Genomic DNA, 17,862 nt, shown 5'->3' on the forward strand with positions numbered 1-17,862 from the left:
GACTAGAAGTAAAAGAAAAAAATAATCATTTCTTTGCAAATAAGCCTTCTTAGAGATGTTGACAGAGAAATCTCTTATTGTCCAAGAAAGATTTGACATACCTGTAAGAGGTGTCACCTTGGTAGGTGTGGAGAGCAAGGCATACCTATTAATCCTGTAGTTCCCACCTGGAACCCATTGGAAAAAAATGGGTCCTCCCCAAATCGTCCTGATAAATTAACACAGTAGTGCATTTCCTCCCACCAGGATGCCTGCCGCCAACTGTGATTTGGGTCAGAAGGTGCAGCGATCGACAGTGTACAATGTGTGGAAGTGGTATTTGTCCATTGCAGAGATGTCAACATCAGAACATCTTCTAATTTGGTTGTTTCAAAAATAGTGTAATTGGCCCTGGCTGGTATAGCTCAGTGGATTGAGCAGGGGCTGAGAACCAAAGGGTTGCCTGTTTGATTCCCAGTCAGGGCCCAAGCCTGGGTTGCAGGCCAAGTCCCCCATGGAGGCCATTTGAGAAGCAACCACACATTGATGTTTCTGTCCCTCTTTTTATTTCTCTCTCTCTTCCCCTCTCTCTAAAAATAAATAAATAAAATCTTTAAAAAATAAAATAAGGAGCTTATCTTAAAAAAACAGTGTAATCACAAAGTAAGGTTCAAAGGCTTTCCAGTTATTTGTTGGTTTATAATATTTTTTCCCACTCTCTTTTTTGAAATAAAGACGGCCAAGTTGATGTTTCTTAAATAAAGTGTTTTACGGTCTTTAAACCAAATTATCTTTACAGAAAGATGCTGCAGAGGTTCCTATGAAGGAAGCACACAGTTCTCCCAGGGCTAAGAATGGGATCATGTTTCAAGCTAACATCCTTCTGGGCAAATGCTGTCGCTACCTGTTCCTCTCTGATTTACCCACGGGATGTATAAGTATTTCTTATGTGAAGCTGTGGGTATGGTTTTGCTAATGAGATTTTATGTGAAGAATTAGGCAGCCTGAACTTAACCACCCTTGAAGTCAAGAATACCTGAAATGATAATTATGTAGAGAGTTACTCTTCTAGACCAAAGAAAATCAATAGGAAGGCAACAAATTCCTTCCCCTGTTGTCGGCATTGGCTGCCCTTAGTAAGAGCTAAAATAAATACTTAAAAAATGGAAATTGAGGAGCCATCTGTCCATCTGTCCTTCCAGCCATCCTTCCAGTCATCCAGCTCCATTGTCATTATTTTAACACCAAATATGAAAGAAAAAAAACTCTAAGCCATTTAAGAGCAATAAATGCAAATTAATTAACTTTCTGTCCAAGTGAATGATAATCATCATTTTTAAATTTCTGAGGCTACAAAAGCTTAACTCTCTTTGAAATTATTAAAGTATTCTGAGATTAAAACATTGTTTGGGAGGGCAGTTCTTATCTGTCTTTAGTCTAACTCTTGAATTCCAACTAAGTGTAATGAAACCAATTAAATATGTGTTGTTTTTACTTGAGGAATTAAAATTGAGTTGAGAAAAAGGAAAGGAGAATTTGTTTAAAAAAGGAGATTTCTTTATTCAACCAGAAATATGTGTTAAGCATAAGCATTGTCACCACGTAAGGCTAAAATATTGGAAGTTGTCTACAAGTAGTAAAAGTCTCTTAGAGTGATCCTGAGTTAAGACAATCAGAAGTGGAGGATTTATAGGCCTCAATTATTATGTATTTGTGCCAATAATAAAAAATTTCACTAATTATTTAAATAGTCAAATCCGTTAATGGGATTTTGAAATTAAAAATTCTCATTATTGAAAGTGATCTCTAGCATTAATTATCACAATAGGAGCTTCATTTAGGTCCTCATTGATTTGATCACTTAATTAATTTCTAGAATCTGACCTTGGCCATAGAAAAAGTGCCCTGGTTCAAAGTAAAAAATAGCCTCAACCTCAGAGGCCTTGACTTGTATTTGGTAAACTGGGTCTTCGAAAGCAGACTTTATAATGAGGCAAGTTGTTTGAGTTAAACTATAATTTTTTCTCTCATTAGAATTGTATTGATTACTTAAAGTTGGTATTTTTTAAATATTTGTGGGCAACATTAATTCCTCTCTGCATGGATTGGATATGAGCCAGTTATCTTGGTCTTTATTGAATCATTGACCTGTGATGATTCATCAGACAGCTGGTCTGCAGGACTCAACCTGTACCTCTGAGTTCTCAGGTTCTGTGGTCTTCCTGAACTTGAGCACAGAGTGGGCCAGGAGCACCAGGTTGCAGGCAGAGTGGCAGCTCATCCAGTCCTGACTGGGCTCTGACCTCTCACCCAGTTTTAGTGACCAGGCCTTTGACATCTCTGTGCTCTGACCTCCTGTATCTGAGTTTTGTCTGCATCCCTTAACACATCTCCACCCCAGGAATCAGATGGCTATTCATGTGCCCTGTGGTTGATCCTACACCATCTCCAGGCACCTGCGCTTTACCCCCACTGCTGCTCCTCCATCTCCTGCTGTCTGATTGGGACCCTCACCTTAGCCTCTATGGTTCAAAGATGTATGGTTGGTGTTGGGACCCGGCTGGCCCTCAGACACTTGAATCCTAGTTAAGGAAAAACAATGACTTTTGCTGAGGCTCATAAGTGGCCTTCTATGTGAGTAAGGACTTAGCTGGAATGCCTTGTAGATCAAAAACAAATGTGCATCCACAAAAGATCCAGGAAGCCACAGTGGAAAGTTGGCACCAAAGCCAGCAACCCCGGGAGTCCCGGACTCTGTGTCATTAGTACGGGCCATATGTAGTGGCTGAGTCTTTAGCTTCTCATCACAGTGAAGTGTCACGGCATCAGCCTGTTTCCTTGCACAAGAATTTTAATGACATGTGTCATGGCTGCCTGTCGGATGCCAGCTGGGGTTTTCTGGCCCCTTGGATTTTAACTTTCTTATTTCAGTCTTCCAATTTCATGCGTTTGGAAGTCTACCGCCCTCCCATAATTTCTGTTAATTAACTCTTGGGCTCATGCTCACAAGGTCCTGTCTACTCACAGGCAGACTGTGTTTCGGAGGCAGCCAGACACAAATTCAGCTCCTTCAGACTGTGTTTAAAAAGAATAAAACACAGCAGTCAGAAGACATTGTAGAAGGTTCCATGGTCACCAGGAAGGTTTACTGGGGAGCAAGTAGCTTTTTGCCATCAGCCTGTCTTCTCTCTCCCACCCTTTTATCCTCCATTCTTCCTTAGCAGGACCTCAGCAGAATTCCAAACTTCACATCATGGGGAGCCCTTCTTCCCTAACATGCCCCCATACCCAGGTCAGGGGGGCAGAGAGTGGGGAGGTGTACAGTCTTTCACCACGGGGCACCCTCCAAAGAATAGCTGTTACATCCCGAGAGGACTATTAGGGAATATAAGTGCACGCACATTATTATATACTTATTCCCCTTCTGCTTTAAATATTCAGCTCTATTTTAATATATTTGAGTCTAAAATTAGCTTTCTGTCATGTGCAAGTGTGTGTGGGGGGTGACAGCACAGGGTGCAAGAGATGGGTCTGCCCACCCGCCCGAACCAGTGAGTCTTGGAAGTCCAGGTGCATTTTATACAGCACTTTCCCATTCTTCGGGAGGCTTTTTGGATGATTAGAGACTACAAGCATAGCACTGTTTCACATATGTGTGCTATGTATGAGCAGCAAACAACAGGCACCCCTGTTTGCCCATCAGCCAGGTCAAACAGAAGGACTGCACAGGAGCTCTGAGAGACACTGCATGTCCCCCACCAGCCCCATTTCCTCTTCCCCAAAGTACCCACTACCCTGAATTTTATGGTTATTATTTTCTTGCTCTTTTTGTAATTTTGGTCATATTTCATGTCCTGCATGGCATAGCTTAATTTTATATGATTTTAAACTTAAATAGATTTGCGTATATCCTCCTGAGACTTGCTCTTTAAAATTGTGTTTAATTTTTTATGAGTGATTCATTCATGTTTATGTATGCATCTGAAGTCCATTAATCTTTACAGCGATATACCTTTCCCTTGTTTTCCTGAATGTACGAGCACCTTGTTGTCTGGCATTTGGCTAGTTTCTAGTATCTTGTTCTAAGTTGTGTTGCTAGGATGCATCTTTGTGACATCTCCTGGAGCCCGTGTATAGGGCTTTGTTCAGGACAGGGATTCCCCATCATGGCAACCATAGTAAGTGACATTCTGTGTATGGCACACTGGAGAAATCAAGGTCACTTAATTGCAATGAGGGGCCAATCCAGCAGGACACAACCACCTGCTCTGCCCCGTGAGTGGAAGAGGTTTATGTTGCAGTGTGTTTGTAACCCATTTGTGGTCCCTAGATCAGGAAACTGAAGTCGGTCATTCACAGAGTACTAGAATCTTTAACTCTGCTACCTTATTCAAAATTGCTGACCAAAGTGTTTTCTGGAAGCCAGCACTTTCTTACCCTTGTTGTTTGTGGTCCAATTTACATGGATTTGCGCATGCCACAAACAACCATTTTCTGGCTCCAACATTTTCTGGTTCCAACATTTTCTGCTTCCAAACAAATGATTGTGCCCCAGTCATTTCTGGTTGCAACCCAATGCACCACCCCTCCAAGGAACATTTAATCCTACATGTCCATGAACCATGGTCCCTAATCCTTCCTCCTATGGGCAGCCCACCCTCTCTCCCTCACGTGTCCTCATTTCCTTAGTTGCCTGGCAAATGCCTGCTCCTCTTCCAAGGTTCAGTTCAAGAGTGTGGGCTTATTCTTCTCCATCCTTTCCACAAAAACCGTTGGGCATTTCTTCCTGTAGATCTCAGAGGCACAGGGATTTGGGACCACAGACCTGGACTAGGAGAGTCAGAAACACCTCCCAGAGGAGAAGTGTGGCGCTGGGTCCCAGAGACAGGGGCGATGGTTTCCTGGTGGAGAAGGGATGGATGGATGTTCCTAGGAGTGGCTGCAAATTATGTAAAACCTGCAGCTATAGAAAGGCAGTATGTTCTGAAAGGTGAGAAACATAAGTTAGCTGGTGGTGTGGGTGGAGTGATTAGATGAAGATGAAAGGTAAGATAAGGGAGGTTAGCATTTTTATACTAACAAATGAATTCAGGATTCAGGTGCATGGACAGATTTGGGCCAAAGAGGAGACACAGCTCAGTTCTGGATATGCTGAGTTCCAGTTCCATGAGTAGGGGTGATAGATAGCTGGTTGGAAATCCTTGAAAGCTAAGAAGAGGGGTTAGAGTTGGTAAGAGAGACCTCAGATCAGTTTGGAGCCATGGGGGTGAATGAGCTCATGCCCAAAGAAAGAGTGTGACAGTCGTAGGTACCAAATAGCTCCATAAGCGAGACAAGCTATAGTTCATAATTAGTATAATGTAGCAATCCAGAAAAATGGCAAAGTAATTTTCTTATTCTGTTGAGTAAAACGTTCTCCTTTTCTTTTATATTAATGTTGCAAAAGTACAAAAGTGCTTAGCATAGATTTTTCTCCACCTTCCCAGTCCACACCTAATGCGATCAGTCACAGTATAAATTTCACTGCCGGGGGGGCAGAGGGTAATTTAGACTCCGTTTTCCTGCCTGGTGACTGTCAGGGAAGGGCTGCCAACTTTGCCAACTGGGTGGCTGTTTTGTAATTTAGATACAATAAATTTGAGACAAGTAATTTCCTTCTAGAAACTTGAATTGCCTCCTTAGCAGAATGATGAGGGCTAGATTTAAGCTGTGGGGTTACATGAGAGCTTTAGAAAGATACCCAGAGGACTCTATTAATTGCCCTCTCATTTTAAATGTAATATGGTTTTTATTCACAGGAAATTTCAGTGGTAAATTTTCTATAAGCATCAGCTTATGATTTAGAGGCCTGAGCGGCGCGTTTGAGGTTTTGTGCAGCAAGGCAGTAGCGGCTGCTGTAATGGAGTGATCATCTCTCCTCCTGCTTCCTGTGTGGGGGGCGGACGGAGGCAGTGAGCTTGCTCGTCTTGGACAAAAGTCGAGTAGGGCTTATAATCTATCTATAAGCTAAAAGCATCAGGAAAATAATGATAACAAATTTTTCACAGCGAATACTTTGTGCCAGGCACCATCCGCACCCTCTTCATGAATAAACTCCCTGTGCAGCCCTGAACCTGTGAGCTGGGCCCTGGGGTGAAGAAGACACAGAGGCATGAGTCAGGTGGAGCCAAAAGTCTAACCTGAGCCATGGTCCACACACTGAACCATGTGCCCTGCTGGAGCACCTGCTGTGTGCCAGGAACCATTCTATCCTCCAGTGACACCAGTGAAGGAGACAGTATGTCCCCCAGAGCCTGACTCTCTGGAGCTTATAGATGAAAGGTCAGGATATAGAAAAATGGCTTAAAATAATATTCGAAGTAAAAGAATGTTGCAAGTAATTTACAAGTAGGCTGTTTAAACTGCCTAACATATGCTTTTGGGGAAGAAGTAAGCCATTAGTTGCATCTAATAAACGAACTTAATTAAAATCTTCTTTTCAGGTATACACCAGCCAAGAAAATTTGTTTTTTTTTTTCTTACAATATAAATGTAATGCTGAGCTCCCAGTGCCAAGACCAATTTGATTCATTTGCTCGATTACAAGTTAAAAGAAAGAACTTGGCTAACATAGTAGCTGTCTGCTCCTTTGGTGTAATGACTGGCTGAATTGATGAACTTTATATAATGATCTGTTGCTATGACAACATGCTGCCCAGTGAGTGGAGTGGGGCATTTCATCATTACCTTTCGGATAATGGTTGGAACAGCAATGGATGAGAATACAAAAGGTTTTCTTTCATGCTGCAGTAACTCCGGGTCAATGAGACAAGCACTAAAAATGGCTTTTGGATACAGTGTTGGGGAATCATTCGAATGCACAATTGGAAATAAAGTAATTTAGCTTCCCAGGTTAGTGGCCTTGGTGTCTGCTGTGACTGTCCAGCCCCATCACAGGTAATCATTGTCAGAATGGCCACTTGTCCCTTTCAGAACTTGAGTTTCTGTACTGGATGCAGCACATGAAAAGCTGAATAATAAACATGCCTTTAAAACACAACACAACTCAGAGAAGCAGCAAGAGGAAAATGGAATCGAGATTACAGACTTAACTGTCCAGGGCTTTGCAATGAATGACCCTACATCTGTGTATCACTTTGTCCTGAACTGGGGCTCTGCTGCTGGGTACGAGTCTTTTCTTATAAAAAATTTTTCTATATATCAAGTATGTTCTCATTCTACCCTCTGACTTTTTTATTTTTTACACCTTAGAGGAATATATATATATAGGAAGTATATATATAGGATATATATAGGAAATATATATATAGGATATATATATATAGGATATATATATATATATAAAATGAGTTTTGGAAGTGCTTCAGGCTGCTGTTCGTAAGAAGAATTAATTTCTCTGAGTCTTTTCTCGTTACTCAGGGCATCAGAATCGGAGTCACTATACACGTAGTATATATGAAATTCACTTTACTGTTTGTTTTCTTTTTAAGACTTGCATGAATGGCAGAAGGCTGTCCGATCATATACAAGTATGAAAAATCAGAAATTATTTGATTCCCAGCAACAGTAAACATTTGATTGAGCTGCCCACATTGCTTTTCTCCCCATTACTCTCTCCCTCCCTCTTCTGTCCTGTCCTCCTTCAAAAGGATTTTTTTGCATAAACTTTTAAATTTTGGTGAGACTGAAATTCTAGAAATCCTCCAAAAAGAAATTTATTATAATCAACGACCTTTTCCTCAGATATTCGAAAGTTCATTCTTTAGCGCTCATTAGTTCTCTCTAATTTCCCCCAAAGATCACCAGAGTCATTAGCCTAAAGGCTGTGGGTAATAACATCAGCCCTATGAATTATTGCATAATGTTTGTCAAAATGCAGCAATTCTTCACAGCGTTACATGTCCCATGTCATCTCCCACTCTTTCCTAACCGACGACAACATGTATAGGTTATATGCATTAAATAAAATAAATGTCAACATTTGAAAATACTAATCTGTTAATAATGTAAATCTTACATTGTGATTACACAGGGTAAAAAATTTGAGTCTAACATAATTTATAATACACGTGCCCTAGAATTTGAGTCATAATATCTCAGGGAAATAGGGAAAATAATTTGCAGCCTATTTTTGAAATTGCTTGGAGCAAATTATCTGGATGACAAAACCTATTTTTGCATTTCCTACTCTTGACTGGAGTCCCTGTGCTGTTTTGCCAGGGCTGCCATAACAAAGACAGCAGAGTGCCACAGCCAGGCTAGCTGAAACAGAAACTTATTCCTCACAGCGCTGGAGGCTGGAAGTCCAAGGTCAAGGTGTCAGCAGCACTGGCTCCTTCTGAGGTTTCCCAGATTGGCTTGCAGGTGCCTGTTTTCTCCATGTGTTCTCTCCTGTGGGCGCACATATGTAGATCCTAGTTTTCTCTTCTTCTAAGGACACCAGTCACACTGTATCAGGGACCACTTACATGACCTCATTTTACCTTGATTACTACTTTAAGGACCTTGAGCCGGGACAGTCACATTCTGAGTTGCTAGGAATCAGGACTTCAGCATGTGGATTTGGAGTGCATCGCAATCCCTACCTGATTATGAGGCACATTGCACACCAAATGATAGATTACTGTACTTGACCACCTCTATCAACATTCGTAATAGAATCTTGTTAAAACCACTAAATTCATGTTAGTTAGCAAACTGAATATTGATGGTTTCCCCGGAAGTCAAATATAGGGCTTATTTTCAACAACTACTAACTATTATGTGGGTGAATTATGTGGGTGACAGCCTGCATTAGACGGGGCTTGAATTATACACGGCAATTAGTGGCTTGAGGTTCTTATTTTAATTGTAAACCTTTTTGTTTAAATAAATCTTTTGATACCTTAAATTCTCTTTTTAAAATAAAAACACAACAGAAATAGAGTTTTCATTAGACTATTTTTCATTAAACTGTTTCTTATGTGCTTCCTGAGCTAGTGGACATGAGAGCCTTATCCTGATGGAGAAGTCAGTTCTGTCCTAGGCTTGGCCCCCTTGTACGTTAATTGTCTGTTTTGAATTCCATAAGCTAAGCACATGTGTATGAACCAGGCTTCATCTTCGCCTTGAACTACAGCTGCCATCAAATGCAGTGTTTTATCAGTCCCTCTGATCTTTTAGGAAATCCTCAGCTCTGTGATTCCTGACTCATCATTATAGAAGTTGCGTGTTATCTCTGCATGCTTTCAGAACAAAAATTCCTCTGAAGATTTAGAAACCAGCCCTTGAGTGATATGAAGAGGACCTAAATTTTGGCCCAACAGTCTGATCTTTGTAACGCAACCTTTCTGGGCTTTCCTTTCCTTACCTGCCAAATTTAAAATCTGTTTGCATGTCCCTTGCAACTCGAATGTCCTGTGGCTGTTTGAGGTTGTGGTATAGGAAACAAAACAATGGTACGTGATCTGCTTCACAGGTGGTGCTGCTGGTGAGCGGCCCTACCCCCCTGGAGCGTAAGATGAAGGAAGAGTAGAAGCCACAAAACAAGTAAATCAGCAATTACACTGTGAAAAATGTTATGGAGCAAAACAACAAGTAAAGTGCTCTGAGGTCCCGGGGTTGTGTGAAAGAAATAGATGTTGGTTCATTGATCTTTTTCATGATCCGGGCGCTGCCTTCCTGCCACTGAAAGAAACAATGGCTTTGCCACGTCCTTGTTCCAGAGGAGGCGCGGGCTTCACCCTCATGTTGAGTGTGGAGGGGAGAACGTGCCACTGGAGCCTGGTGGAGCAGAGAAGGTCTGACTGCCTGCCTGCCAGTCGAGGTGCTGGCTGGTGGGGGTGCTGCATACCCTCCCCAACGAGCCCGTGATGAGATGCCCACCTCCATGCAGTGACGTCCCGTTAGTGTGGTGAGATTCAGAAATGCCACTCCTTTAACCCGCCTTTTTCTGAAATGGAGGATTATCAGGCTTTCTTTTGCTTTATTTGATTTAATTTATCCTAGAGAGAATTATATTCCTTGGAATGCCTTGGTTATTTTGTGTTTCAAATTTACCCACTTGAAGTAAAATCATGTGATATGATGGAGGTGTTCACTGATGCCACAATGGTAATCATTGAGGTATATAAATGTATTAAGTCAGCATATTGTATACCTTAAACACAGTGTACACAATGGTATATGTCTATCGTATTTCAGTGTTTAGAAATTTCTGTATAATCACGACTAGTCACCAGACCGGGTCTCTGCAATGGGAAGAACAAGATCCCATCACTGCCCACAGGAAACTTCCCCACAGGAAGATAAGTCCCTGGTGAAACAATGCCCTGACTTGGGCTTCGTGGACACTGCAGGAGGAAACATCTGCCTGGGAGCGGGCGGAGGGGCACAGAGAAGGCTGCCAGCCATCAGAGCAAGGACACAGGACAGCAAGAGTCAGAGCAAGGTGGCTGGGAGGCCACTTCAGACAAAGGACCTGTCTGTGTGGGGACCTGGTCAATTGCAGGCTCTCTGTGCTGCAGGACCCTGGACGACTGGAGCACAGAGCAGTGGGAGACGGGGGACAGGAGCCAGAGGTTAGAGGTGTGCAAGCTAAACGCAGCCCATGGTTGACTCAGGACAGTGTTGGCACTCCATGCAGAGGGTCTGAGGCAGGAGAGGGGCGTGCTCACAATGTGTTCTGGAGATGCCCAGGCGAGAAAGGTTTTCTATGCTAAGGTAAGTGTTCTGGCCACAGAGCAGAACAAGGTACAGGCTGAGGAAGGAAAGGCTTCAAGGAAAGAAAGAGCTTTCTAAATGCTATGTGTGGTGGGTGGAGGGGTTCCAGATGTGCTGAGCCTCGTGCCAGGGGAGGGGGGGCTTCAGGAGGCTCCTCGTGTGATCAGAAGCTTCAGGGAGTGAAGGAGAGCTGGCACGGGTGGTGGACCAGCACTTAAATCCACACTAAGTACCACTCTCCAAAGAGGTGCTAAGCCCAGTGATGTGTCACCTCCGAGACAGCTAGAAATCAGCTGCAGGTATGCAGAACATATGCTGAGAAGTTTTGATCTGTGGTGGTTATTTCAAGTTGAATTATTACAACTCTTGTTAAATTTGGGGTTTTTGCAGTTGCTTAAGAGTTTGAAATGCATGTGAGCATATTGGCATCTGAACTATTATTTGAGCAGCTTTCTCAAAGTAATAATCCATCAAAAATAAATGGTAGACAGGAAGGTGTCTCTGCCAAACTGTTGTGTAGGATTTAGTTCTGTAAGCTGTGTTTCCCATGAAAATGGTGCAGAAATAGGCATGAGGCGAGGATTCCCCAGCTGGACTCCCATTTCCTTTGCCCCCACCCCGCCCCCACCCTGCATTGCTGTAACATAGGCTGTTTTGCCCCAAGAGTCTCCTACCTAAGCTCTCACAGGAGCCTTGCTGTCCACTGGGCGGTGGTGGTCCCCCTTCTCTCCTCTGGCTTAGTCCATGTCCCCTGTCACCACCAGGCCCCAGATAGTAGCTGAAAGCTCTGTGCTGTCACTGCCCCATGGGAAGGCTGGCCCCTCTGTTTCTGGGTGAGGAACTCCTCTCGGTGCTTGGCCACCATCCCTGAAACTCCCACCCAGTCCCCGTCACTGCCATGTTGCTGTGTGTTCAGTCACGCTTCGCACTGGGTGGGGCAGGCAGACCCTGCATCGTGGAAGCTGAATTTCCCACCCGCTGAGAACTGTGATTTCCAAGTCAAAGTTAAGTTGACTTACACAGTAAAGTCATACAAATTTTTGTACACCCAAGACTATGTACATTGTATTTATGAAAATGCCTGCGACCGCCCCCTCCCCTCCTCCCTCTCATCCTTCCCCTTCCCTTCTCGCTCTCTCTCTTCTGCTCACAAACACATGCTTTCCCCCTCAAAGACAGGCACTATGTTCTTAATCATCCCAGCATACAGCTCAATTATGTTTTTTATGCTTGAACTTTCTCAAACACATTTAACCAGCTAGCTTCAAATAAAATTAAGCAGTGGTTTACTAATACTGCACAACTACTTTGTAGTCAATTCCTAATCAATGCATGTTCAACGGAGATGTTTCAGATGTCCATTTTTAAATAAATCCAGGAGAGTGCATGTTTGCATATGTATTTTCTCTCGAAATGTAAACATCTCTAAAGACTTGCAGAGAAACAGAGCACTGAAAAGTATTTTCTGTCGAGAGTCTTCCAGGATTAATGATTGATTGGAAGCCTCAAAGCCAAAAGTTCATGATTTACTTCTGGTTTTAGGTCACTCCTTAGCCTCGTTTTCTGTGTGCACATAATGAGAACGTTGGAATCTTTGCATCCGGATGGATTTTGTTCAGTCAGTGCCTTTGGGGTGAACTGAGGGATGGATGACATCTGGGGAGCTGCTTCTAGAGGGCTGGGTTCGTGCCCTGGGTTTGCAGGCTGGTAGCCAGGCCTTGGTACAGTGCACCAGGGGGAACAGCATGCGTTTCAAGGCTGTGTCTCTGTCTGACATGTGGCATGGACCATGCCATGCCCCTCACTGGCTGAACTGCCCTTCTTCCGTGCTCTTCCCAGTCAGTCTGGGGAGTCTCCGTGGTTCAGGGACTCTCATCCTTGGGTAGTGCTTATAAATAAGTGAGCAGAAACACACAGTGAGCAGAAAGCCTACGGATGGGAGGGGCCCAGGTCAGAAATGGATATTTGTAGTACAGAAAAGGAAACTTTGTGGAGTTGAGACCAAGAAATGCATCCCAAAGAAGAACATCAGAGAAAAAGAAGAAGAAAGTGATCTACACAGAGGAGGAGGAGGGCCCGAGGATGATGTATTTCCCAGGCAGGAGGGAAAAGGGGCCACCTTCGCTGTCCTGAACATTTGCAGTCCCCTGTGGCCTGGGGTCTGCCCTGCTGGGGCAGCGAGTGAGCCCCCTTGACACTAGAAATTCAAGACTGTCTCTTAAAAACTTCTGTCACCTCATGTTCCACATGACATGGCACTATGCAGGCTCCTTGAAACCACGGTCAGCGCTGGTGTCTAGACTTGCCCCAAGACACATGCTAGTGGGGTGCTTCTCTTCCATGGCTGCAGGTTAGGTCTGCTGAGAGCTGTAAAATACGGGTGCCTGTGCCCACATCCAGCACGGCAGATTCACTAGGCTGGGTGCACCAGCATTCTCAAAGCCCGTCAAGATTCTCTGTGTAGCCAGGCTGGAGGAGAACCATGGCTGCTTAACTGCCCAGTGACCTGGGAGACCTGTTGACCTCATTTCCTTTCTTCCCTGTTGTCTTTGCAGATTATGGCACCATCAAAAAGGTGCGGGCGCCCCTGACCCAGAGCTCTGGCAGCTGTGTGCTGGAAGAAATCGAACTCTTCCCCGAGAGACGGCAGGAGGCCATCAGGAGCCTGCAGATCCTGCACAGCCAGAGGGTCCTGTTCGTGGGCCTGCGGGAGCACGTGGCCAAGATCCAGCTGAAGAGGTGCCAGTTCTACCGCACACGCAGGTAGGGCAGCCCCCGGGGGCCGGCCTGTCCGCTGGCGCTCCTTCTAGCTGCGCCACCCGAGAGAGGCCACAGAGGTCTTTAAATTCCCCATGGTTGAATGTCCATGCAACAGAGTTGTAATATGCTTGTGAGTTCTGAGTCCCAGGTGTAGAGTTGTGAGGCAAATGGATTTTCGGTGATGAAAATGACCCACCGGTTATCTGCGGAGGAGGAGGCGCATCATAACGTCTGCAAGCAGCTGTCAGGGTTACAGTAAATTATTCAGTGCCTTAGAACACTCAGTGGTAACACTGATCGTCGGTGTCCCTGCATTAATCTAGCACCGATTTAATTTTATTTCTGTAGTGTGTGTGCGTACACATTCTCTCTACGTATACTTGAATATATACCAGACACAGAACAATAAGAATTGTGTGTCCTCTTAGCCCAGAGCTAATCCGCATACTCAGAGGAGCAATGGGCGTCGCCTCTCTGGGCAGTGCTCATCATGCTGTCCTGGGCACCAGCTGTCCTGGGGTGCCGTCTCTCTCCTGAGGTTCTGGGACCACCCAGGCTGCTGGGATATGGGAAGGAGACGGGGATTTCCACAGGTGCAGGGAAACCCACCTGCCATCACACCACTTTCCACCCTCAGGCCAGTCTGCCGACCCACCATGCATGTCCTGTGTTGACCCCAGTGATGTTTGAAACTCTGGAAAAATGCAGGCGCAGGTGCTGGAGAACCTGAAAAGTCATGTATATACCCTGTGCTTCACGGGCACTTTAATGTTGGAATATCCCATAAATGCTCTGGCCCCTCATGCAAGCTTGTCCCTGGCAAAATCCCAACCTTAAATGTCCTGAGGGATCAGGCCTCTTATTCATTCTAGTGCCCCAAACAGGGCATCAGTGCAGAGCTGGTGTAGAAGTGGGTGTGTGGATATATCACTCACAAGCATCACACGGGTCACTCTTTCTCAAACCAGACACTCAGTGGCACTGCCTCTGGGGCTCAGAGGATTGGAGCCTTGTTCCAGATCTGCACATGCTGTTTCTTGACCTGTCATAGTATTTGAAGCCTCACTTTCTTACCTAACTTGCAAATTACTATAGAATAAAATGGGATGATATAGAGAGTACAAAAATTAAAGCATTCTGCAGACTGTTCTTATGTAGAAGGAAGGTCTTAGGTATAATAAAAATTATTATAATATCCCCTTCTGGGTGGTTCTAGAAGATGAAGTCTACACTGTGATGCCTGCTTTGGTAGTAGAGTGTTGAGAAATACCATTAGGGACTTCCTAGCTAATAACAATGCCATTGCGAGCACTGATACCAAATGGTGATAGTTGATATTACCAACTCTCTTTATATAGCACTTTTTTCCTAACTTTAACCAATGGTTGATTAAATTTGTTTGGATTGGTGTTCCTTGCAGGACTAATTTTGGACAGGAATTATTTGGCCCAGTTGCTGATGGCTCAGTGGGAGGCAGGGGGTTGGGGTCTTGCCAGCAGACATGTCACGCTTCAGAGTGCAGAGAGAAGGACACCAGTTTTGCAACCCCATCCCAGTGAGCTCTGAGTTCCAATAGTGACTTTGTTGGGTGCTTGACCCAGGTTAAAGCGCCGGAAGACACAGGCCTGTGCGGTACGTCCAGTTTTTCTGGTGCCAGAATGGAGTTCATGGCTTGCAAAGAATGAGACCACTCATCCTTTCATGATGCTTTCCTTCATTGGACCTGGGTTGCACATGCTCAGCTCCCTGAAGATTAGGAAGCTAAATCCTCCCTCAGCTCCAGGAAGCCAGGCCTCCACGAGCCCACTTTTGCCTCTTGTGAGACTGCACGTCAAGGCTGCTCACGAGTCCACGGGAGCCAGCTGCCACCAGGCACAGCGGCCAGGGAGCTGTTCACAGCTCTCTCCTTCCGTCAAGGAAAATACGGCCACTTGTCTGTCCTCATCAAGCTCCTGTGGGGAGAAGATTTTTCACTTACATCCAGAGCTGCATCTCCCTGCTGTTTATTTGTCCACTCACTCAGAGAAAGCAGAAAGAACTTATAACTTCACTGTAGACTGATGGAGGGTGGCCTCTGTGTGCCCACACTCAGTGGGGGGATAGTTTGTGTCTGACCCCTAACAGTTCCAGTGGAGAAAAGGAAATCTGGAGATTTTAACTCAACAGTTTCTCCAGATTCTTTATAATATGTTTCTCTGCCATCCTTTTCCTAGTGAAAATTAGCTGGAGAAATGAATCAATTTTTAAGAAATGAGTATCTTTATAACCAGATTTTTTTGCATGAATTACATGGAGAAATTGTGGGTTTTTTTTGACAAAAGCACTGTCAATTTTCCAGAAGTATGCCTTGAAAAGTATATTAAATAGGAACACAATAACAGTTGAGTAATCGATGGATACTGATTTCTTTATTCGGTATACTTTTTGTATGAGGATATAATTTTAGCTACTTCTAGAAACTCAATTTTATCATTGAATCTTAAAGTAGTAAAGAAGTTGGGCTTAACTAATCATACTCACATTTTCCATTTTCAGGAATATCTGGCAATGTACATTATAAACAAATGTTTTTAAATGATAACAATCAATACAATTCCACAAGTTTCTTTTATATACCTGGCACTGTGCTAGATTTTATGACTCCTTAATCATTGTATCACCTTAATCACATACCCCGGGAGTGAAGTCACATATCATCTCTATTTTTCAAATGAAGAAATGGTGGCTTAGAATTTTGGTGCCCCACTCAAGGTCACATAGCTCTGGTAACAGGAAACCCAGGTTCAGGGCCGGGACTTTCTGCTCCCAGGGCCAAGGCCTCACCTCTGGTTCTCTGCGCTGCCCCTGGTACAGTGAGGACCTCATACTCAGTGGTCAGGTTTCAGAGGGGCCCAGCTGCATGATGAAAGCACTTTGCATTGTTTTACTCACTGAGAGAATGAGCTGGTTAGTATCAGGACAAGCCAAACTCAGGTCCACTGACATCTAGTTAGGGCTTTTTCCCAATGGTTTCTCCTTTATTTGCTAGATCCAGCAGACCAGAGGAGTTTTGCGCCCCCTGGCTATTCTAAAGAGAAGTCTAGTCTCCATTCTCCAGTTTTCCTAGAGGTGATGCTGGAGCCTCAGGGGAGGCTGCACTTCCGCAAACCTTCCCACCAGCGCCTTGCGCTGCTTATAACGTGGGACAAACAGCCAGGCATTTTAACATCACAGGGCCGTTTTTCCTCAGAAAGTTATTTTGAAAGAACAATAAAAAAATAAGTAAAACTATGTTTTAATTTTAGCATTTTTTGCACAATCATTTAATTAACAGCGTGAGGACATTATGTAAAGAATTAATCTCGCTCATCAGACTGGGTCATGACCTTTGTGGTGAATAGTGCGAGAGAAACTCATTCTTCTCTGTATTATCTGGCTGTACCCTAGGACTTATTTACCTCTTGTATATATTAGTTTCATAGGGCAAACTAACATTTATTGAACTTTGAGGTCCCTGGGGGATCAGGACAGGCCTGGATATGGTACAACTTATGACAGTGGAAGGCAGGTGAGCTGCTGTCAACCTGGGACCACCTTACCTGCACCGGGTGCACATTCCGGGCTCCCCAGTAGTGGTGTGAGGTCTTGAAAGTGGAAAATGATCTCCATAGGGATGCACAGGAGAGAGCAGCCAAGAATAGCCACTGTCTTCATTCCCGCTGTTGTAAATACCAGTGTAAACCTTATACTTGCAGGAAAACAGACTCCCGCAGAGAACTGAGAGTCCCCATTTCATTGTTTCAGGAAGAAAACACTGGTCACAGGACTCAGGCTGTAATCGGCGAGTTGAAAAATCAGGCTGTTATCCTACCCCCCGACCCCCACCCCGCTCTCTCCACTACCATCTCCTTTTCCTCCTGGGAAATGCCCTGCCATTCAAGTGGCCTGACAGATTGCAGCTCCTGGGTGGTGATGGGAGGAGGGCTTTTGATAAAGACTTTTAAAGTCATTTTAAGGACTGAGCATGAATTAGATCAGTGGGTCAGCACCCTGCCTCTGCAAGGAATTAGAAAATGTGCAGGCTTCCCAGGCTGCCTGGCTTCTGTCGCAGCTTCTCAGCCCTGCCCTGGTAGCGTGGAAGCAGCCGCTGATCGTAGTGAATGGGCGTGGCTGTGTGCCAGCAAGACTCCCAGATACTAGATTCTTCAGGCCAAGGAGTATAATATACTTTCAGATTCAGAGAGTTTATTATTTTCATAGACAACAAAAGCAGGAGCAGAAAAGGTGTCCCCTACCGGTGCTCCTTGTCCCACAGGATGACACCAACACAGAAGGGCCCAGACGAGCATGCGGCAGAACTAGGGCACCACAGTGCAGAGCAGCCAGGCTGCGCTGCAGCTGAGGGGTAGAGCCTGCAGCTCCATGAGAAACTGCGTCACAACA

General features: G+C 44.4%; 1 protein-coding gene across 2 annotated transcripts in view; it reads left to right on the forward strand.

The window, feature by feature from the left end:
- Window positions 1-17,862, forward strand: part of SEMA5A (semaphorin 5A) — a 440,583-nt gene that overhangs the window by 335,177 nt on the left and 87,544 nt on the right. For both annotated transcript variants that reach the window (XM_053657221.1, XM_053657222.1), the window contains one exon: window positions 13,236-13,443. In XM_053657221.1, coding sequence (XP_053513196.1) covers window positions 13,236-13,443 — 208 coding nt within the window. The remainder of the gene's footprint in view (window positions 1-13,235; window positions 13,444-17,862) is intronic.

Source organism: Artibeus jamaicensis, unplaced genomic scaffold (genome assembly GCF_021234435.1).
Source record: "Artibeus jamaicensis isolate MK-2021 breed Jamaican fruit bat unplaced genomic scaffold, CSHL_Jam_final scaffold_369, whole genome shotgun sequence".
NCBI classification, from domain to species: domain Eukaryota; kingdom Metazoa; phylum Chordata; class Mammalia; order Chiroptera; family Phyllostomidae; genus Artibeus; species Artibeus jamaicensis.